This window comes from Salvelinus sp. IW2-2015, linkage group LG13, assembly GCF_002910315.2.
Source record: "Salvelinus sp. IW2-2015 linkage group LG13, ASM291031v2, whole genome shotgun sequence".
NCBI classification, from domain to species: domain Eukaryota; kingdom Metazoa; phylum Chordata; class Actinopteri; order Salmoniformes; family Salmonidae; genus Salvelinus; species Salvelinus sp. IW2-2015.
The window spans coordinates 12,672,600-12,695,370 of NC_036853.1; the positions used below are offsets into that span (position 1 = coordinate 12,672,600).

Below are 22,771 nucleotides of genomic sequence, written 5' to 3' on the forward strand. Positions count from 1 at the left end.
AGTTATAGATGTTCCATTCTGACGATAAGAACTCCTCGAGCTGAACTGTTAGAGCTGAACTGCCGAACTTCAAACAACCGACCCTGATATGTGTATGTGAGTCAGACGGGCAAATGAGTGTGCCATACTTTGAGCAGAAAACCTTGGATGTGTCCATCTTACGGGCGCCAAGGGATTGGGCCAATGAACAGAGCGGAGGCGCGGTCAGAGCGGTGCTGGGGGCTGAGCTCTGATGTTTGCGGCAAAACAAGTCATTAAAGGGAGGAGGATGTGCATGAATATTCACATAGAGATCCACTGGCTAGAGAGCACATCAAGGAGAAAAAGCCCTACGCATTAAAACCCTGTCGGGCGGGCGGGTGGTACTGCTCTGAATGTCACTGCCAGTCAGCCCGCCCTCTCTCTAAGCGAGGCAGACAGTGAGCCATTTTGATTGTTCCACCAGCAGACCAGGGGGTGAAAAACATTTACATGCAAATACAGATGACCCTCTAGTTATGAGCAGGCATGTAGTCATGGGATTTCTGAATGCACACGAACAGCAAATAACCACATAGGAGACCAGCAAATAGTCCTCCACTACCACCCTGAAAGAGAAACTACAGTACACAACATCCTTTATTTCCAATAAAATACAGGAACTACAGTCTAGTGTATGTACAGTATATAGTATCCAATAAAAGGCAGATATGCGGTGCCTCATAAACAGATTAGCTGTTAAAGCGCCATAATCCTCTCTATCACATATAACATATTCTTTGAGTATGCAGAACACTCACCAATGTATTTTCTACCTACAACCAAACCCACTCATCTGGAAAGATTGTGTTAATAATAGTCATCAAACGTTCACAGTCAATTTCCACAATTATGTTGTCCACCAACGACCACCAGCTCTTCAATCCATAATGCTTAACTGCACGACTGGAGCTAATAGAGGATGGCAGGTGACAGATTGTGGCCTGTTAGAAGGGGGGATGTGGGGGTCTTGGATAGGGGAGACCCTGGCTCAGACTCTGGCCCTGACACGGGCCATGTGATGCTCTGATTGGAACCCACCTGCTGTCCTGAGACCTGTTGCCTCCAGATGGCCCCTGGGCCCCCCTTCCCTCCATCACACGTTCTCTATCCTTCCCTCATCATCCCCTCATCTCTGACTCAGGCCATGGCTCTCTGGCTGGCTCCACAGAGAGGGGGCAGAGCAGACGCTCAGCACAGCCAGACATCTTTGATTCCTCACACCAGAGATGCCGGCACCATACATTAATTGGTGCTTCGTGAACCGTTGATTTAGTGCTTTCGAGGGCCCACTTCATCAGAGTAAGCAGTCTACAGAGTCTATTATGCTTCTGCCCACCCAGTGTAATCCTGCTGGTCCTCCACTGCTACTGCATCTCTGCCCCCTGACACTGACCGTCATCCTCCTCCTCTCTCCATCTCTCCCTCCCCCTCCCTGGGTCTCTGTGAACATTACCTCACAGCTCGACTTCACCCATCACACAGTACACCCAGGCCTTGGCACCACTCCCTCCTCATGCCTAAGCCCCTCACCCTTCCCTCCCCTCAGTACAGTTTCTCTTCAGCCTGACTGCCTCACGCATGACTGGCTCCCCTCACAGAGTGCAGTAAGCCATTCATTTCTTCAAAGCGGAAAACAAGTGGCACTGTACATGAGAAAAATAAATACAGCAATACAGGCAGGCAGACAGAGAGAAACAGAATAGAACAGAATGGCCTGGTAATGAAGAGGACCACATTAGCTACTGGTAGACTACAGTATACTGAGAACAGAAGGAGGAGTCGCTAGGCTTAGAACGATAAACAAGCACAATCTCATCGTTTCTCAGCAAACAAGCAAAACAAGCAATTGAAGGATATAGTCTCTCTAAAACAAAGGCAGCCATAAATGAGGAGTATGATATCTGTGGGCCTAAAGGGCATACATCCACAGCCTCACACTGGGGTGGTGAAGTGTGACTCAATCACTCCCACTTCCTCCCCATCCAACAACAATGGTCTGTTAGTCAGCAACAACACAATGAGAAAGAGCCAAGTTGGCCAAATGGGAAAGATGAGGCATCTAAGGTATAAAGGGTATGCTTGCTAATTGTGTATGTGGAGTTTAACAGGAAACGGCCTGTTAAACATCTCTCCACATCTCTCCCCGGACTGACAGGGTACTATTAGAGCCTCCATCCAAGCCGCCTCATTGTGTGTGTGTGTGTGTGTGTGTGTGTGTGTGTGTGTGTGTGTGTGTTGGTGTTGTGTGGGTGTGTGTGTGTTATTGTCTGGTGTGTGTTGTGTGTTGATAGTGTATGTGTGCGTGTGTGTGTGTGTGTGTGTGTGTGTGTGTACGTGTGTGAGGTAAAGTAAAGGGGGGACCCGTCTGTCCACATCTTTCCTTGCGGTGGCCCATCGTTAGTCTCTCCATTCATTAACAAACCTCTATAAGCCACATTGGCCATGTCGACGGTGGTACAGTCACAACCAACCTCATGCACCGAGGGGAGAGAGCCATGTGGAGTGCCTCAATGACAAAAAACAGCCTATATAAAGCATCCTCACACATACACTGTATGTTCATTCATGTCCAGGAAGTAATGCCTCGTCCTGCTCCATCACATCTGCCTTCCTTTCCTGCACAATATCCTTCATGATGCACTGCCAAAGGCACTACGGAATTGTATTCATGGAAATGTGTATTTTCTCTGTAGTGGAATGAATCCCCCCTCTCCCACATCTAAACATGGAGAAGTAATGTATTAACCATACAGAGGGCTTTTTATTCAACAGCTAGCCGAGTCAGTCCTCAGAGAGACTGTAGCTTTGTGCTCCTCCATCACCTCAGGCTTATGTAACAGATACCCTTCACCTTCCCAGAGCCTCTCCACTGTTAGAGGCCACAGACACCAAATTAAAACATAGAAGAAATATGCCTCAAAATGAGAATGAGCAGCAATGGGAAAGCTTTTGAGGGAAAATGAAAGAGCTCTGATTATTGACTATTTCAGGGGACATTCTCTTTGTACCGCTTCGTTTATCCTCCTGCCTTGCTTTGGTATTGCACTAGATATACTGTACATTTAAGCAATAAGGCCCGAGGAGGTGTGGTATATGGCCAATATACCACGACTAAGGGCTGTTCGTAGGCACGCCCCAACTGTGCCTGGACACAGCCCTTAGCCGTGGTATATTGTCCATATATCACAAACCCCCGAGGTGCCTTATTGCTATTATAAACTGGTTACCAACATAATTTGAGCAGTAAAAATAAATGTTTTGTCATACCCGTGGTACACGGTCTGATATAAGATGGCTGTCAGCCAATCAACCTAATCAACCCACCCAGCCAATCAACCTAATCAACCCACCCAGCCAATCAACCCACCCAGTTTATAATTTACATTTTAGTAATTTAGCAGAAGCTCTTATCCAGAGTATGCACTCAGTAGTGAGTGCATACATTTTCATACTTTTTTCGTACATTATTTTCTCCGGTTCTATTCTACATTCTATTCTCCTATAGCCAGTGGCCTTACCAGCCTGATGATAGATGGGGCAGTAAAGAACAATAACACACACATTGACATTTTGTAGAATTTTTGTGCCATAGTTCAAAACTCACGAGACAACATATTACCCAGGGGTTGGTTATTTATTCTGCAGTCTTTCCAGTGTCTAGAGTACCCAAACTCACATACAAGTATAAAGAAAACCTTGAGCGTGAAAAAGTGTGCATACTATAGATATATATGATCGGAACCATATGGGAGGAAAGGAGAGGGGAAATAAAATGGAAAGTGCAGATGATGAGGGAGAGGGAGAGTGTGATTAAACAACAGGAGGGATTGGTGGCTTGGGGACCTCTGGCCAGCTCCAGCCGCACCTCGCCGCAGGTGAGCGGTAACCGCTACACTGCAAGCCCATTGGAGCCTGGGAATGGAGGCCCCAGGGGTCACCGGCTAACCTGTTTATCTGCTGCCATAGCAATCCCAGCAGTGGCCTTGGGCAAACATAAACAGCGGTAGCAGCGGATGGCTGCTGGGCGCCGTGCCTAAATGGTGAGGTGAAATGGATAAAATACAAGGCACTGCTTATTCCTGCAAAGGAGCACACAGGAGCCCCGTCTGTCCACTCCTCACTCTGCAGCACGGACTGACACTGACCAAGCCTCTCATTCACCTTCCCTTTCTCCTAACGCCACGTGCTAAGTGGAAACATTGCTACGGTAAATTTGTTCAATTCAGAGTCCCAGTGGGCAGTGTCCTTCTCCTGGCAGCCCAAAGAGAGGCCACACTGCTTGGGAGGGCCTGACATCAAGGTCCAGCGGGAGGGGAGGGCTGGCAGAGCAGGTTAGCCTTGGTGCCCCAAGGCAGGCAGCTTAATAGTCAGGGGTGGTAGAGATGTCACCAGCTCTCTCACATATGAGCCTGTGATCGGGCTACCCTGACCAGGTAACATAACCCCCAGGAGGGGGTGGCGGGTACAGGATTGAGACCCCCTGCGACAGGACAGGGGCACCTGCTATTTTAGCACAGTGAGCTCAACACTTGCTCTGAGGGGCGCTGGCCTGCGCGGCTGTTAGAGAGTGGAGAGGATAGTAACAGGGCATCCATTCAACAAATCCTGGACAGCACTGAATCACACACACACACACACACTGTGGTAGAGAGACAAACACACACATTTAGGCGCACAGACACAAATACACACAAGCACACACACTATGACAGGAAAACTCTCTCTCTCTCTCTCTCTCTCTCTCTCTCTCTCTCTCTCTCTCTCTCTCTCTCAAACACAGTACTCAGACAGATCCTACAAATTAGTTGAGAATGAAGAATTCCACAATGAGAGCAGCAGGGGTCTTTGGCCCAGAGTGCAGGGTGGGAAGTTGTGGATCTATCCAAATTAAGTAACTTTATAATAAATCACTGTGCTCTGCTTGCTGGGGATTCGCTGAGCTTCACTGGGCGGTTTGCTAAGCTGTGAGGAACACTGGACAATAGGAAAGCAATGCACAAAAAAAAACATCAGCTCCAACTTGGAGCAGCATGTATAAAGTAACCATAGGCCTTCTGGTAGGGGCCTATTTTCTTAATCCATCCTCTTCAGCTCTTAAAGTTCAATGAGGAGATCACAGCGTTTATCAGACAGGCGTTTCCCTCTGTTCTTCTCACCTAATTTATTCCTTATGATAGTTCTTGTGTAATCAGTGCTAGTGGGATGATGAGTGTACAAGGAGGTCGGAGGCATTAGCAGGGAGAACGGTGTAGTAGAGGAACTCCTTAGCCATGAGAACACACAGCACAGTCACCCACTAAGCCAGTAGCCCTCCCCTCTCTCTCTTCTTCCATTTTCTCCCATTCTTACTCTCTCTATTCCATTCTATTTTCTCAAGTTCTCTTTCTCTCTCTCCCTCTCTCTCTCTACACATAGGCAAAGAAAACAATGGCATGATGTTGGAACTGTAGGACAATAGCCCAGCATCTGGGAACCAGGAGAGTTCATTTGAGTATAGGTGAAGTCTGCAACCTGTGGCAGAGCCCAGGGAGAAAGAGAGGCCTTTCAGGGGATTTTAAAGAGCCCCTTGTCCTTAGAGCCTGATTGACACATGTGAGTGAGGGGAGGGCTTGTGCTATTCCCTTGGTTATATCTTAGCTTTCGCTGGCTGAACAGAACTGTCTCCTCTCCCTAGCCCCCTTTTCTCTTCCACTCTCCTCTCTCACACTTGGGCTCATTATTGGAATGCTCTGACCCTTGGGGACTTCACTTACTTGTCTCCCTTTCCAGGCCACAAACCCCGGCTCCCAACAAAAGGCAGCTCAAAGGCAATTTGAATTTGAAACAGGGAGCACAATAAAAACGTGCAGCTTTCTCCCGAAAGAAGAAACTTTAGGGAGCTCAGTGCCAGCAATTCAAAGTTAGCCCTCACATAAAAACGCTAATTTGATTTTGACACTAACTCAGTGTACTGTAAAGGCAGCAGCTGCTTCAGAAATAGAGGGACAGAGGAAAGGGAGAGAGAGGAGCCCGAGGGGAGGACAGGTGTAAGGACACCTGGGGGCATTGGGCAGGATCACAGATCAGCATGCACAACCACCAGCAGTGCCACTGGACACACACCAGACACACACACCAAACACAGAGGGCTGCTTCCCTCATAGCTACTGAACTCTTCATGTGAGAGAAGAGTAATAGGAGTCATTTCTGTGCATTTTAAGAACATTTTAAATTATATTTAGTCAATAATAATAATAATAATAACAAATAATAATAATAATATGGTTTAATGCATTGGAATAGTAGGCTAATTGGCTAAATATATCATAGCCTGATATTGCACAGTAATAAATAAATAGCCTATTCTTTTAGAAAATAGTAAACATGTCAGTGTCTATTACTTCTCTATAAATAGGGAAGGAATAAACATAGCATACTTTTTTATAGTCAACAATTAATAAATCCCGCTGTCTGTAAAAAACATGAAATCTTCATGTGGTTTGGACATGGAGCTACGCAGTATGAAATCGAGAAACTAACTACACAATGATGGAAAATATGGGTAGCCTAACATTAGGCAATTGAACAACATTTTATATTTATGTCGCAATAATATGTGTCATTGTGATAACTGTGAAACTCTCCCTCCGAGGGAAAATACCGAGGCCAATTTCAAGTAAGTTCCCTACATTCGTTTGAGACATTTTCAAACCCATAACAAATCATCACATTTGATTATATTGGGAACACCATTGTACCCAAAGCATCGGCATGGCGCGACCGGAGGCAATGTCCCACAGCGCGCACCACCACCCTCAAACACCAGACCCCAACGTTGGACAGCTCCGTTCACTTACCGCTTATTGTCGCGTAAAGGGTGCGCCCGGAACGCGGCGGTTACACAGTTCTTGCCTCTCTCTACAGTCTGATTTCCCCTGGATTAATATCCAGTATGTAAGAAGAGGAGAGATCCGATGTTTTCGTCAAACCTAGTCCTAACCTAATTTGTAAACTACTAGCCTACTCCTCTCTGTCGCATCTGTCTCTGGCAAAAAAATTTATCCTGTACGGCAGCGTGACATCCTTAAGACAACTGTCTCCGGGTTGTGTTTTCATATACCCCCGCTACCTCCCAACACCACCTGTCCCCGGTGGAAAACACACCACAAAGCGCTTCTTATGTCGCGCCACGACACATGGCATTCCCCTATAGCTCTGCAGCAATATTCCTCCTCAGCAAGCCGTCCGGAATCAAAGTAATTTGTAATTGCTGGTAGAAGTGGCTGATGTAGAAGGACTGATTGCAATAAGAATCCATGCAGCACCCAGTGGCACTGAACCAGCTGTACAATAAGACAATTACATATGTTTCCGTCTCCCGGCCTGCGCTATAGCAGTTGCGTTATCAATCATCTATCCCCACAATAGTTATTTTGTGCTCGATGTAGCTGCGCAAGGCTGGTGCTCTTACCAGTAGAATGTCATTGCTGCGTCTTTTTACTTCGGGTCTCACTGAAAGAAAAGGCTGTTCATCAGTTTGGAATGTGCCCCCTTTCCAGTATGCTCCAGCTTCAGGATTCTGCGGGAAGGAAAATCCCATTCATCGGTTTATTAAAAATATGTAGCCTAATTTTTTTCTGTGGTTTACCCCTCAGGAGCTTTGTCAAGGTAGGCTCTGTTTCTCTACTATCGGTGGAATACAGCATCTTCAGTAGGCTACTGCTCCCTCTGTCACCCACAGGGACAGAAAACAAGGCGATACCAAAACCTGAAGCAGAATTCTGCAGTGACTGGAATGGAATTAATTCATAGTTTGGCTAACGTTTAGGCCTAATTAGGCAAATTATTTTATTCTTAAATAAAACATTAAAGGAATGCTTTGGGATTTTGGCGATGAAGCCATGTATCAACTTCCCCAGAGTCAGATGAACTAATGGATACCAAGCAGTTTGAAGGAAGTTGCATTAGCACAATGACTGGACGTCTATGGTAACAGCTAGCATTACCATAGACGTCCAGTCAATGTGCTAACACTGGCAAAACTAACTCTAACTTCCATCATACTGGATGCCGAGACATAAAAATGATATCCACAAGTTCATCTGACTCCAGGGAAATAGATGAAGGTCTTCATTACCAGAATCCCGAAGTATCCATTTTAAAGCGCAGGTAGCAGATAATGGACCCTATCAGATATTTATGTAGTTTGTGCTGTACATTGCATTCGGAAAGTATTCAGACCCCTTGACTTTTTTACATTTTGTTCCATTACATACAAATTCTAAAATGAATTAAATTCATGTTTTTCCTGCTCAACCTACACACAACACCCCATGATGACAAAGCAAAAACTGTTTTTTAGACATTTTTGCACATTTATTACAATAAAAAAACAGAAATACCGTATTTACATACAGTACCAGACAAAAGTTTGGACACACCTACTAATTATCTTTATTTTGACTATTTTCTACATTGTAGAATAATAGTGAAGACATAAACAATATGAAATAACACATATGGATGTAGTAACAAAAAAGTGTTAAACAAATCAAAATATTTAATATTTGAGATTCTTCAAAGTAGCCACCCTTTTCCTTGATGACAGCTTTGCACACTCTTGGAATTCTCTCAACCAGCTTCATGAGGTAGTCACCTGGAATGCATTTCAATTAACAGGTGTGTCTTGTTAAAAGTTAATTTGTGGAATTTCTTTCCTTCTTAATGCGTTTGAGCAAATCAGTTGCGTTGTGACAAGGTAGGGGTGGTATACAGAAGATAGGCCTATTTGGTAAAAGACCAAGTCCATATTATGGCAAGAACAGCTCAAATAAGCAAAGAGAAACAACTGTCCATCATTACTTTAAGACATGAAGGTCAGTCAATCAGGAACATTTCAAGAACTTTGAAAGTTTCTTCAAGTGCAGTCGCAAAAACCATCAAGTGCTATGATGAAACTGGCTCTCATGAGGACCGCCACAGGAAAGGAAGACCCAGAGTTACCTCTGCTGCAGAGGATAAGTTCATTAGAATTACCAGCCTCAGAAATTGCAGCCCAAATAAATACTACACAGATTTCAAGTAACAGACACATCTCAACATCAACTGTTCAGAGGAGACTGCGTGAATCAGGACTTCATGGTCGAATTGCTGCGAAGAAACCACTAGTAAAGGACACAAATAATAAGAAGAGACTTGCTTGGGCCAAAAAACACGAGCAATGGACATTAGACTAATGAAAATCTGTCCTTTGGTCTGATTGCATCACTGCCTGGTATATGGCAACTGCTCGGCCTCCGACCACAAGGCACTACAGAGGGTAATGCGTACGGCCCAGTACATCACTAGGGCCAAGCTTCCTGCCATCCAAGACCTCTATACCAGGCGGTGTCAGAGGAAGGCCCTAAAAATGGTCAAAGACTCCAGCCACCTTAGTCATAGACTGTACTCTCTGCTACCGCATGGCAAGCGGTACCGGAGCACAAAGTCTAGGTCCAAGAGGCTTATAAACAGCTTGTACCCCCAAGCCATAAGACTCCTGAACATCTAATCAAATGGCTACTCAGACTATTTGCACTGCCGACCCCCCCCCCCCTCCTCCTTTACGCTGCTGCTACTCTGTTATTATCTATGCATAGTCACTTAATAACTCTACCTACATGTACATATCAAATCAATTACTTCGACTAACCGGTGTCCCCACACATTGACTCTGTACCGGTACCCCCTGTATGTAGCCTCGCTATTGTTATTTTACTGCTGCTCTTTAATTATTTGTTACTTTTATTTATTTATTTTTGTTTGTATTTTTCTTAAAACTGCATTGTTGGTTAAGGGCTTGTAAGTAAGCATTTCATTGTTGTATTTGGCGCATGTGACAAATAAAATGTGATTTGATTTGATTTGATGTGAGGATATGCTCATCTCAACATGATACAAAATAACCTTTTTGATAAAGGGCTCTGGCACATACAGGGGCAAGAAAAAGTATGTGAACCCTTTGGAATTACCTGGATTTCTGCATAAATTGGTCATCAAATTTGATCTGATCATCATCTAAGTCACAACAGTAGACAAACATAGTGTGCTTAAAACCTCTACCGCTTCTCTCTCCCGGATCCGGGATCCTCCTCATCAAAAAAGCTGACTAGCATAGCCTAGCCTAACGCGACAGGGATATCATATAATATAATTTCATGAAATCACAAGTCCAATACAGCAAATGAAAGATAAACATCTTGTGAATCCAGCCATCATTTCCGATTATTAAAATGTTTTACAGCGAAAACACAATATATATTTATATTAGCTCACCACAATAGCCAAACACACAACGCCATGTTTTCACCATGTTTCCACCGCAAAGGTAGCTTTCACAAAACCCACAAATAGAGATAAAATTAATTACTAACCTTTGAACAACTTCATCAGATGACAGTCTTATAACATCATGTTATACAATACATTTATGTTTTGTTCGAAAATGTGCATATTTGAGGTATAAATCGTNATTAATCACTAACCTTGAACAACTTCATCAGATGACAGTCTTATAACATCATGTTATACAATACATTTATGTTTTGTTCGAAAATGTGCATATTTAGAGGTACAAATCCTGGTTTTATATTGTGAATAGTAGCCATGATGCACCAAATTGTCCGGAGATATTTTGGACAGTCACGTAATCTAACCAAAGAACTCATCATAAACTTTACTAAACAATACATGTTGTACAGCAAATGAAAGATACACTGGTTCTTAATGCAACTGCTGTGTTAAATTTGAAAAAATAACTTTAGTACAACATACAGCATGCAATATTGTGAGACAGCGCTCACCAATTCTCCGCCTTGTTGGAGCCAACACAAACCACAAAAATACGAAATAACATCATAAATATTCTCTTACTTTTGATGATCTTCCATCAGAATGTTGTGCAAGGAGTCCTAGTTCCAGAATAAATCGTTGTTTTGTTTTAGAATGTCCATTTCTTCTGTCGAATTAGCAACTTTGGCTAGCCATGTGGAGGGCACATGTCCAAGAAATCTTTGCGCCTGGAATGAAAAAAATCCAAAAGTCCCAATAAACGTTGAATAAACTGGTCAAACTCGGTTGAAAATCCTACTTTATGACTCATATGTATCCAATAAAATCAGAGCCGGAGCATTTCGTCGTGTATACCTAACGCTTTTCAGAAGACAATGTGAGGTTCCCTGGTGCGCAGTTGAATACTGACAAAAGAGCGGACCTGTCACTCCAAAAGCTCTCATTCGGTCTCACATCAAGCTAGACACCCCATTCAACATTCTACTGCCTGTTGACATCTAGTGGAAGGCGTATGAAGTGCATACAGATCCATAAATATAAGCCAGTTGAATAGGCAGGCCCTGACACAGAGCCCCATTTTCAGAATCTTCACTTCCTGTTTGGAAGTTTGCTGCCAAATTAGTTCTGTTTTACTCACAGATATAATTCAAACAGTTTTAGAAACTTCAGAGTGTTTTCTATCCAATAGTAATAATAATATGCATATTGTATGATCTAGAACAGAGTACGAGGCCGTTTAATTTGGGCACGATTTCTTCCCAAAGTGAAAACAGCGCAATCTTTAATAAAAAGATTTATTAAACTAATAACACAGAAATTATTGTATTTTTCTTGTCCATATTGAATACATAATTTAAACATTCACAGTGTACGTTGGAAAAAGTATGTGAACCCCTAGGCTAATGACTTCTCCAAAAGCTAATTGGAGTCAGGAGTCAGCTAACCTGGAGTCCAATCAATGAGACAGTCCAAGGTAAGACAAATTGTCTATAAATGGAGAAAGTTCAGCACTGTTGCTACTCTCCCTAGGAGTGGCCGTCCAGCAAAGATGACTGCAAGAGCACAGCGGAGAATGCTCAATGAGGTTATGAAGAATCCTAGAGTGTCAGCTAAAGACTTACAGAAATCTCTGGAACATGCTAAACATCTCTGTTGACGAGTCCACGATACGTAAAACACTAAACAAGAATGGTGTTCATGGGAGGACACCACGGAAGAAGCCACTGCTGTCCAAAAAACATTGCTGCCCATCTGAATTTTGCAAAAGTGCACCTGGATTTTCCACAGTGCTACTGTCAAAATATTCTGTGGACAGATAAAACTGCAGTTGAGTTGTTTGGAAGGAACACACAACACTATGTGTGGAGAAAAAAAGGCACAGCATACCAATTGTCACGCCCTGACCTTAGAGAGCCTTTTTATGTCTCTATTTGGTTTGGTCAGGGTGTGATTTGGGGTGGGCATTCTATGTTTTTGTTTTCTATGATTTTGTATTTCTATGTTTTGGCCGGGTATGGTTCTCAATCAGGGACAGCTGTCTATCACTGTCTCTGATTGGGAACCATACTTAGGTAGCCCTTTTCCCTCCTTTCAGTGTGGGAAGTTAACTTTGTTTGTGGCACATAGCCTTAAGCTTCACGGTTGTTTTTGTATTGTTTATTGTTTTTGTCGGCGTCATCCTAAATAAAAGGAATATGTACGCTTACCACGCTGCGCTTTGGTCTACTTCTTACGACGGCCGTGACACCAATATTAAAACCTCATCCCAACTGTAAAGTATGGTGGAGGGAGTATCATGGTTTGGAGCTGCTTTGCTGCCTCAGGGCCTGGACAGCTTGCTGTCATCGATGGAAAAATTGATTCCTAAGTTTATCAAGACATTTTGTAGGAGAATGTAAGGCTCTCTGTCCGCCAATTGAAGCTCAACAAAAGTTGGGTGATGTAACAGGGCAATTACCGAAAACACAGAAGTAAATCAACAACAGAATGGCTTCAACAGAAGAAAATACGCCTTCTGGAGTGGCCCAGTCAGAGTCCTGACCTCAACCCGATTGAGATGCTGTGGCATGACCTCAAGAGAGCAGTTCACACCAGGCATCCCAAGAATATTGATGAACTGAAACAGTGTTGTAAAGAGGAATGGTCCGAAATTCCTCCTGACCGTTGTGCAGGTCTGATCAGCATGTACAGAACACGTTTGGTTGAGGTTATTGCTGCAGAAGGAGAGTCAACCAGTTCTTAAATCCAAGGGTTCACATACTTTTTCCACCCTGCGCTGTGAATGTTTACACGGTGTGTTCAAAAATGACATGAAAACGTATCATTGATTGTGTGTTATTAGTTTAAGCAGACTGTGTTTGTCTATTGTTGTGACCTAGATGAAGTTCAGATAAAATTTTATGACCAATTTACGCAGAAATCCAGGTATTTCCAAAGGGCTCACATGCTTTCCCATCTGACCATTTAGAACAACTTGTTCCTTACTGTGGAGTTACATTTTTTTTTCTTTCTTTTCTTTCTTTAAATATAACCTTTATTTAACTAGGCAACGACGGCCTACCTCGGCCAAACCTGGGCCAATTGTGCGCCGCCCTATGGGACTCCCAATCGCGGCCGGATGTGAAACAGCCTGGATTTGAATCGGGGACTGTAGTGACGCCTCTTCAACAGAGATGCAGTGTCTTAGACTGCTCCGCAACTCAGGAGCCTGGGCCTACCATTTATTTATATGATCTTAAAGGGCATCTAGAAGCTATTTCTCAATGTCAGAAACGCATATAACTTGGTAACTTAGAACACCCCAAGAAAACATTACCAAATTAAATACATTTTTATAGAGCCAGTTTGCACTGTTCTGTGAAGGGAGTAGTACACAGCGTTGTACGAGATCTTCAGTTTATTGACAATTTCTCGCATGGAATAGCCTTCCTTCTCAGAACAAGAATAGACTGACGAGTTTCAGAAGAAAATTATTTGTTTCTGGACATTTTGAGCCTGTAATCGAACCCACAAATGCTGATGCTCCAGATACTCAACTAGTCTAAAGAAGGCCAGTTTTATTGCTTCTTAAAAAGGACAACAGTTTTCAGCTGTGCTAACATAATTCCAAAAGGGTTTTCTAATGATCAATTAGATGATCAATTTGCCATGCGGTAGCAGAGAGAACAATCTATGACTAGGGTGGCTGGAGTCTTTGGCAATTTTATGGCCTTCTTCTGACACCACCTGGTATAGAGATCCTGAATGGCAGCGCCTTGCGGTCAGAGGCCCAACAGTTGCCATACCAGACGGTGATGCAACCAGTCAGGATGCTCTAAATGGTGCAGCCGCATAACTTTTTGAGGATCTGAGGACCAATATCAAATATTTTCAGTCTCCTGAGATGGAAAAGGCATTGTCGTGCCCTCTTCATGACTGTCTTGGTGTGTTTGGACCATGTGGACCATGTTTTGGGGATGTGGACATGTTGAGGAAGAGTTTGCCAGGTCTCTGACCTCCTCCCTATAGGCTGTCTCATCGTTGTTGGTGATCAGGCCTACCACTGTTGTGTGGTCAGCAAACTTAATGATGCTGTTGGAGTTGTGCTTGGCCACGCAGTCGATGGTGAACAGGGAGTACAGGAAGGGAGTACAGGAGGGGACTAAGCACACACCCCTGAGGGGCCCCCAGTGTTGAGGATCAGTGTGGCAGATGTGTTGTTGCCTACCCTTATCACCTGGGGGCGGCCTGTCAGGAAGTCCAGGATCCAATTGCAGAGAGAGGTGTTTAGTCCCAGGGTCCTTAGCTTAGTGATGAGCTGGCTGTGCACTATGGTGTTGAACGCTGAGCTGTAGTCAATGAACAGCATTCTCACGTAGGTGTTCCTTTTGTCCAGGTGGGAAAAGGCAGTGTGGAGTGCGATTGAGATTGCATCATATGTGGATTTTTTGGGGCGGTATGCGAATTGGAGTCGTTCTAGGGTTTCCGGGCATAATGGTGTTGATGTGAGCCATGAACAGCCTTTCAAAGCCCTTCATGGCTACCGACGTAAGTGCTACGGGGCGGTAATTATTTAGGCAGGTTACCTTCTCTTTCTTGGTTACAGGGACTTTGGTGGTCTGTTTGAAACATGTAGATATTACAGACTCGGTCAGGGAGAGTTTGAAAATGTCAGTGAAGACACTTGGCTGTTGGTCCACGCATTCTTTGAGTACACGTCCTGGTAATCCATCTGGCCCCGCGGCTTTATGAATGTTGACCTGTTTAAAGGTCTTGCTCACATCGGCTACGGAGAGCGTGGTCACACAGTTGTCCAGAACAGCTGATACTCTCATACATGCTTCAGTGTTGCTTGCCTCGAAGCAAGCATAAAATAATTTTGCTCGTCTGGTAGGCTCGCATCACTGGGAAGCTCGCGGCTGGGTCTCCTTTTGTAGTCCGTAATATTTTTCAAACTCTGCCACATCCGACGAGCGTCAGAGCCGGTGTAGTAGGATTCAATCTTAGTCCTGTATTGACGCTTTGCCTGTTTGATGGTTAGTCTGAGGGCATAGCGGGATTTATTATAAGTGTCCGGGATAGTGTCCCGCTTCCTTGAAAGCGGCAGCTCTAGCCTTTAGGTCAGTGCGGATGATGCCTGTATTCAATGGCTTCTGGTTGGGGTATGTACGTATGGTCACTGTGGGGACGACGTCATCAATGCACTTATTGATGAAGCCGGTGACTGATGTGGTATACTCCGCAATGCCATCGGATGAATCCTGGAACATATTCCAGTCTGTGCTAGCAAAACAGTCCTGTAGCTTAGCATATACGTCATCTGACCACTTCTGTATTGAACGAGTCACCGGTACTTCCTGTTTTAGTTTGTGCTTGTAAGTAGGAATCAGGAAGATCGAATTATGGTCAGATTTACCAAATGGAGGGCGAGGCAGAGCTTAATATGCATCTCTGTGTGTGGAGTAAAGGTGGTCTGGAGTTTTTTTTCCTCTGGTTGCACATGTGACATGCTGGTAGAAATGAGGTAAAACGGACTTAAGTTTCCCTGCATTAAAGTCCCCTGCCACTAGTAGGCTACAGTAGGCTCACCATGTGAGTTATCAAAATTATGATCTTGCATTTGGGCCTTTCCAGAAGTCTTCTTTGTTTTTATATGCAGGGAGCATAAAATGTACAATTAGAAACTAACAAAGAATTTTGAAGTGAGAACCACTGGGAGTATGATGAAATAAATAAAAGCTGAAATAAAGAATTCTCTCTACTATTATTCTGACATTTCACATTCTTAAAATAAAGTGGTGATCCTAACTGACCTAAGACAGGGACTTTTTACTTGGATTAATTGTCAGGAATTGTGAAAAACTGAGTTTAAATGTATTTGGCTAAGGTGTATGTAAACTTCCGACTTCAACTGTAACTGTAAGTATTCAGAACCTTTACTCAGTACTTTGTTGAAGCACCTTTGGCAGTGATTACAGCCTCGCTTCTTCTTGGGTATGACGCAACAAGCTTGGCACACTTGTATTTGGAGAGTTTCTCTCATTCTTCTCTCCAGATCCTCTCAAGCTCTGTCAGGTTGGAAGGGGAGCATTGCTGCACAGCTATTTTCAGGTGTCTCCAGAGATGTTCGATTGGATTCAAGTCCGGGCTCTGGCTGGGCCACTCAAGGACATTCAGAGACTTGTCCCGAAGCCACTCCTTCGTCGTCTTGGCTGTGTGCTTAGGGTCGTTGTCCTATTGGAAGGTGAACCTTCGCCCCCAGTCTGAGATCCTGAGCGCTCTGGAGCAGGTTTTCATCAAGGGCCTCTCTGTACTTTTCTCCGTTCATTCTTCCCACGATCCTGACTAGGCTCCCAGTCCCTGCTGCTGAAAAACGTCCCCACAGCATGATGCTGCCACCACAATGCTTCACCGTAGGGATGGTGCCAGGTTTCCTCCAAAAGTAATACATGGCATTCAGGCTAAAGAGTCATCAGACCAGAAAAGATTGTTTCTCATGGTCTGAGAGTCCTTTAGGCGCCTTTTGGCAAACTCCAAGTGGGCTGGCATGTGCCTTTTACTGAGAAGTGGCTTCCGTCTGGCCACTCTACCATAAATGCCTGATTGGTGGAGTGCTGCAGAGATGGTTGTCCTTCTGGAAGATTCTCTCATCTCCACAGAGGAACTCTGGAGCTCTGTCAGTGTGACTATCGGGTTCTTGCTCACCTCCCTGACCAAGGCCCCTCTCCCCCGATTGCTCAGTTTGTATCCTTCCCCAGATCTGTGCTTCGTCACAATCCTGTCTCGGAACTCTAAGGGACAATTCCTTCAACCTAATGACTTGGTTTTTGCTCTGACATGCACTGTCAACTGTTGAACCTTATATAGACAGGTGCATGACTTTCCAAATCATGTCCAATTAATTGAATTTATCACAGTAACCAAAAAAGTGTTAAACAAATCAAAACATAAGTAGACACCCTTTGCCTTGATGACAGCTTTGCACACTCATTCTCTCAACCAGCTTCACCTGGAATGCTTTGAAGGAGTTCCCACATTTACTGAGCACTAGTTGGCTGCTTTTCATTCACTCTGCGGTCCAACGTATCCCAAACCAATTCAATTAGGTTTAGGTCGGGCGATTGTGAAGGCCAGGTCATCTGATGCAGCACTCCATCACTCTCCTTCTTGGTCAAATAGCCCTTACACAGCCTGGAGGTGTGTTGGGTCATTGTCCTGTTGAAGAACAAATTATAGTCCCTCTAAGCGCAAACACAGATGGGTTGGCGTATTGCTGCAGAATGCTGTGTTAGCCATGCTGGTTAAGTGTGCCTTGAATTCTAAATAAATCCCTGACAGTGTCACCAGCAAAGCACCCCCACACCATCACACCTCCTCCTCCATGCTTCACGGTGGGATTCACACATGCGTGGATCATCCGTTCACCTACTCTGCTTCTCACAAAGACACAGCAGTTGGGACCAAAAATCTGAAATGTAGACTCATCAAATCAAATTGTATTTGTTACATGCGCCGAATACGACAGGTGTAGACCTTACAGTGAAATGCTTACAAGCCCTTAACCAACAATGCAGTTTTAAGAAAATACAAAAAAAAAGTAAGAAATAAAAGTAACAAATAATTACAGAGCAGCAGTAAGATAACAATAGCGAGGCTATATACCGGGGTGCCGGTACAGAGTCAATATGTGGGGGCACCGGTTAGTTGAGGTAATTGAGGTAATATGTACATGTAGGTAGAGTAGCAGCATCTTAGAAGGGGGGGATAATGTAAATAGTCTGGGTAGCCATTTGATTAGATGTTCAGGAGTCTTATGGCTTGTGGGTAGAAGCTGTTTAGCAGAGAGAACAGTCTATGACTAAGGTGGCTGGAGTCTTTGACAATTTCTAGGGCCTTCCTCTGACACCTCCTGGTATTGAGGTCCTGGACGGCAGGAAGCTTGGCCCTAGTGATGTAATGGGCCATATCCAGTAAGCTCTGTAGTGCCTTGCGGTCGGAGGCCGAGCAGTTGCCATACCAGGCAGTGATGCAACCAGTCAGGATGCTCTCGATGGTGCAGCTGTAGAACTCTTTGAGGATCTGAGAACCCATGCCAAATCTTTTCAGTCTCCTGAGGGGGAATAGGTTTTGTCATGCCCTCTTCACGACTGTCTTGGTGTGCTTGGACCATGTTAGTTTGTTGGTGATGTGGATGCCAAGGAACTTGAAGCTCTCAACCTGTTCCACTACAGCCTCGTCGATGAGAATGGGGCTGTGCTCAGTCCTCCTTTTCCTGTAGTCCACAATCATCTCCTTTGTCTTGATCACAATGAGGGAGAGGTTGTTGTCCTTGCACCACACGGTCAGGTCTCTGACCTCCTCCCTATATGGATAGCATAACATGATTTACCACTTTCCAAAATCCGTAATTATAGAATTCTAAGGACAGGCTATTTTGAAATGTCAATAATAAACAGAAGACTACGTGTCCTGGGTCAAACTATATCATCTCCTGATGGTGGTGATGCTTTTCCCCTGTCATTTGTCTGGAGGTGGCAGTTAATCTAGCCGTTAGTGCGTTGGGACAGTAACTGAAATGTTGCTTCTTCAAATCCCCAAACCTTAAGGTGGAATAATCTGTCCTTGAGCAGTTAACCCCCACATCGACTGCTCCCCGGGCGCTGTGGATGTCGATTAAGGGTGTTGGGTTGGATGCAGAAGACACATTTTACTTGAATGCATTCAGTGTGCAACTGACTCAGTACCTCCTTTCCCAAATGCAGCACACATTTTCCAGTTCATTCAATCTGATAGATATTTGCAAAATATAGTACTGTAACATAACACTATTATACCACTGCCATAACATAAGCAGTAATGACAGCTGATGTTAGCTTATTGTACTGAACGACATTGTCATGATACAAACGATTGTTTGGATCAGCTGATTGACTATAAGCATATACAGTACAGTGCCGAGTGAAAGTCTACACACCCCTTCAAGTCTTCACAATTTGCTTCCTTGAAATTAAATCTAAAAAGGGTAACATTTGTTTGATTTTTCCTACAGATCTACAGTAATAGAAAATATTCCTAATAAACAAAACAAATAAACAAATAGTCTTGATTGTGTTTCTTTGCCTTTGGCAGCCATTACAGCTGTGAATCATTTTGAATAATATTCTACCAACTCTTAGGACAACATATGTCCATTGTCTTTGTCAAAATTGCTCAAGCTCAGTAAGTTTGTTTGGAAATCATTGATAGACAGCAATATTCAAACTTTGATTCTGATTTTCAAGCAAATGTAAGTCATGACTGAGACTACACCACTCAGGAACACTCAATAGCTCTTGGAAATCTGGTGTGTCTGTGGCACAACCATTTGTGCAATTGTCTAGCTGAAAAATAAAACTCTATCCCAGTGTTAGATTTTCAGAAGAATGAGGCGGGTTTTCCTTTAACTTTTTACCTGGGCTTTTCTCCTTTCATATCTCTTTTGATCCTGTCAAACTCTCCAGTTCCTGCCCATGACAAGTATACCCATAACATGATGCTGTCACCACAATAATTGAAAATGTAGAGGGTTTCACTCTGTTTTGTATTGGATTTGACCCAAACCTGTAGTTTTTAATTTAGGCCAAAAAGTGAATGTCTTTGCTGTGTTATCTTGCAGTATTACTTAATGGCCTTGTTGCAGACAGAATGGATGATTTGGAGTGGATTTTTTAAATAAAGGTGAAATAAAAAAATAAAAAAAATAAGCAGTTTTCCTGTTGTTATATGTCATTCACTGACAGTCACTCAACTACCCAATGTCAGTTAAAATATTTTAGATTGGTAAATTAGTGTAGTTAGTCTAGCCAGCAATCTAAACTTGTAATATTCATGGCCGAATTACCGACCAGGCACACAGAGAACGTGCCCAGGGGCCCTGACCTCCAGGGGGCCCCCATTGATTTTGTTAGTCACTCTCACTCAGATATCGTATTAACATGGCATAAGTCATAAGTCATGGCAAAATGTATAGAATAGCAGGCAATTAGCTGTAAAACTGCAACAAAAAGTTATGTACTGTCACGTTCCTGACCTGTTTTCTGTTGTTTTGTATGTGTGTGATGGTCAGGGCGTGAGTTTTGGGTGGGCATTCTATGTTGTGTGTTTCTATGTTGGTTTAGGGTTGCCTGGTATGGCTCTTAATTAGAGGCAGGTGTTTTGCGTTCCTCTAATTAGGAGTCATATTTAGGTAGGTTGTTTCACTGTGTTCGTTGTGGGTGGTTGTTACCTGTCTCTGTGTTTGTGTTCTGCACCAGATAGGTCTGTATCGGGTTTGTTATTTTGTAAGTTGTTTGTAGTGTTCACTTGTTCTTATAATTAAACATGTTGAGCACTGGCTACGCTGCATTTTGGTCCTCTCCTTCACCCCAGGAAGAAAACCTTTACATGTACAGCAAACATATTTGTTCACCTTTTGTTAATAAAAGAATTTTTCTGCTAACAGATCCCTCTCTACGTATTAAATGATCGTTTTTAATCTCGGTGCTGAGTTAATGTGACTATGTGTAGCGGCTAATTGTATAGCTAATAGGCTATGTGTTTGTATATCGACTGAGGTGAGTGAAGCCACAGCAACCAATGTCATAATGGCTGGATACATTTTTGCTTGTTTTTGCTGTTCTCCAAATAGCATTTTAGCTTTTAAATTGTATAGAAATGCAGTAAATTAACTTCAACTTTCTTAACATGGATATATGAGCAGTTTTGATGAGCAGAAACAATGGATTTACTTGTATTTTGCCCTAAAAGTTGTACAAGGTTGGTAGAATCTTATTCAAAACTATTCACAGCTGTAATGGCTGCCAAAGGTGCTTCCACCAAGTATTAACTGGGGTGTGAAGACATATGCAATCGATAAATCCTCATTTTATACTGAACTAAAATATAAACGCGAAATGCAACAATTTCAAAGATTTTACTGAGTTACAGTTCATAGAAGGTTATCAGTCAATTTAAATTAATTAATTAGGCCCTGGTCTATGGATTTTACATGACTGGGCAGGGGCGTAGCCATGGGTGGGCTTGGGAGGTCATAGGCCCACCCACTTTAAATTTTTAATTTAACCTTTGTTTATCTAGGCAAGTCAGTTAAGAACAAATTCTTATTTACCATGACGGCCTACCCCGGCCAAACCCTAACCCGGACGACGCTGGGCCAATTGTGTCCCGCCCTATGGGACTCCCAATCACGGCCGGTTGTGATACAGCCTGGAATCGAACCAGGGTCTGTAGTGACGCCTCTAGCGCTGAGATGGCCGGGCCAGTTGGGAGCCAGTGTCACGCCCTGACCATAGAGAGCTTTTATTCTCTATGTTGGTTAGGTCGGGGTGTGATTTAAGGGGGGGTTATCTAGGTGTTTATATTTCTATGTTGGCCTAGTATGGTTCCCAATCAGAGGCAGCTGTTTATCGTTGTCTCTGATTGGGGATCATATTTAGGTAGCTATTTTCCCATTGTGCATTGTGGGATTTTGTCTATGTTTAGTTGCCTGTGAGCATTTTATAGCTTCACGTTTCGTTTGTTCATTTTGTTGTTTTTGTTCTTTGAAGTTTTCTATTCCATAATAAAGGATGGAAACATACCACGCTGCATCTTGGTCTACTCCTTATGACGAACGTGACAGAAGATCCCACCACAAACGGACCAAGCAGCGTGGCCAGGAGGAGAAGACATCCTGGACTTGGGAGGAGATAATGGCAGGAGACAAAAGCCTTCCGACCACGACGGAAGCCCGAGAGGCATCCCCCCCCCCCCCACACGGGTTGGTCGGCGAAGCCGAGGGGCGAGTCTGAGAGCGAAGAGGAATATTGGGATAGACTGAGCGAGGAGTATTGTGAGATAGTTGAGGGGAGTGATGAGGTAGAGTGGATGTTTTGGTGTTTGGAGCAAGACCGTGAGAAGCGTGGGACCAGTCAGGCACCATGTTTTGCGGAGATACGCAATGTGTCTCCAGTGCGCATCCACAGCCCGGTGCGTTCTGTGCCAGCTCCTCGCACTTGCCGTGCGAAAGTCAGCATCCAGCCAGGACGGATTGTGCCGGCTCAGCGCTCCTGGTCTCCAGTACGCCTCTTCGGTCCAGGATATCCTGCGCCGGCTCTATGCACTGGCGACAGCCCAGTGCGTCCTGTGCCAGCGCCCCCGCACTTGCCGGGCTAAAGTGAGCATCCAGCCAGGACGCGTTGTGCCAGCTCTATGCTCCAGACCTCCAGTGCGCCTCCACGGCCTAGTATATCCTGCGCCGGCCATACGTCCTGTGCCTCCTCCTCGCACTCACCCTGAGGTGCATGTCATCAGCCCGGTGCCACCTGTACCGGTCCCACGCATCAGGCTTCCAGTGCGCCTCCACAGTCCAGTACGTCCTGTGCCTCCTCCCCGCACTCGCCCTGAGGTGCATGTCATCAGCCCGGTGGCCGTACCTGTACTGGTC

The 22,771-nt window shown here is 44.2% G+C and overlaps 1 protein-coding gene across 1 annotated transcript in view; it reads right to left on the reverse strand.

Moving 5' to 3' along the window:
* LOC111971836 (semaphorin-6B) overlaps positions 1-7,705 on the reverse strand; it is a 129,148-nt gene extending 121,443 nt beyond the window's left edge. The window contains exon 1 of the mRNA XM_070446357.1: positions 7,472-7,705. Within this exon, the coding sequence (XP_070302458.1) occupies positions 7,472-7,600 (129 nt within the window). The 5' untranslated portion in view covers positions 7,601-7,705. The remainder of the gene's footprint in view (positions 1-7,471) is intronic.
* Between the last annotated feature and the right edge of the window lie 15,066 nt (positions 7,706-22,771).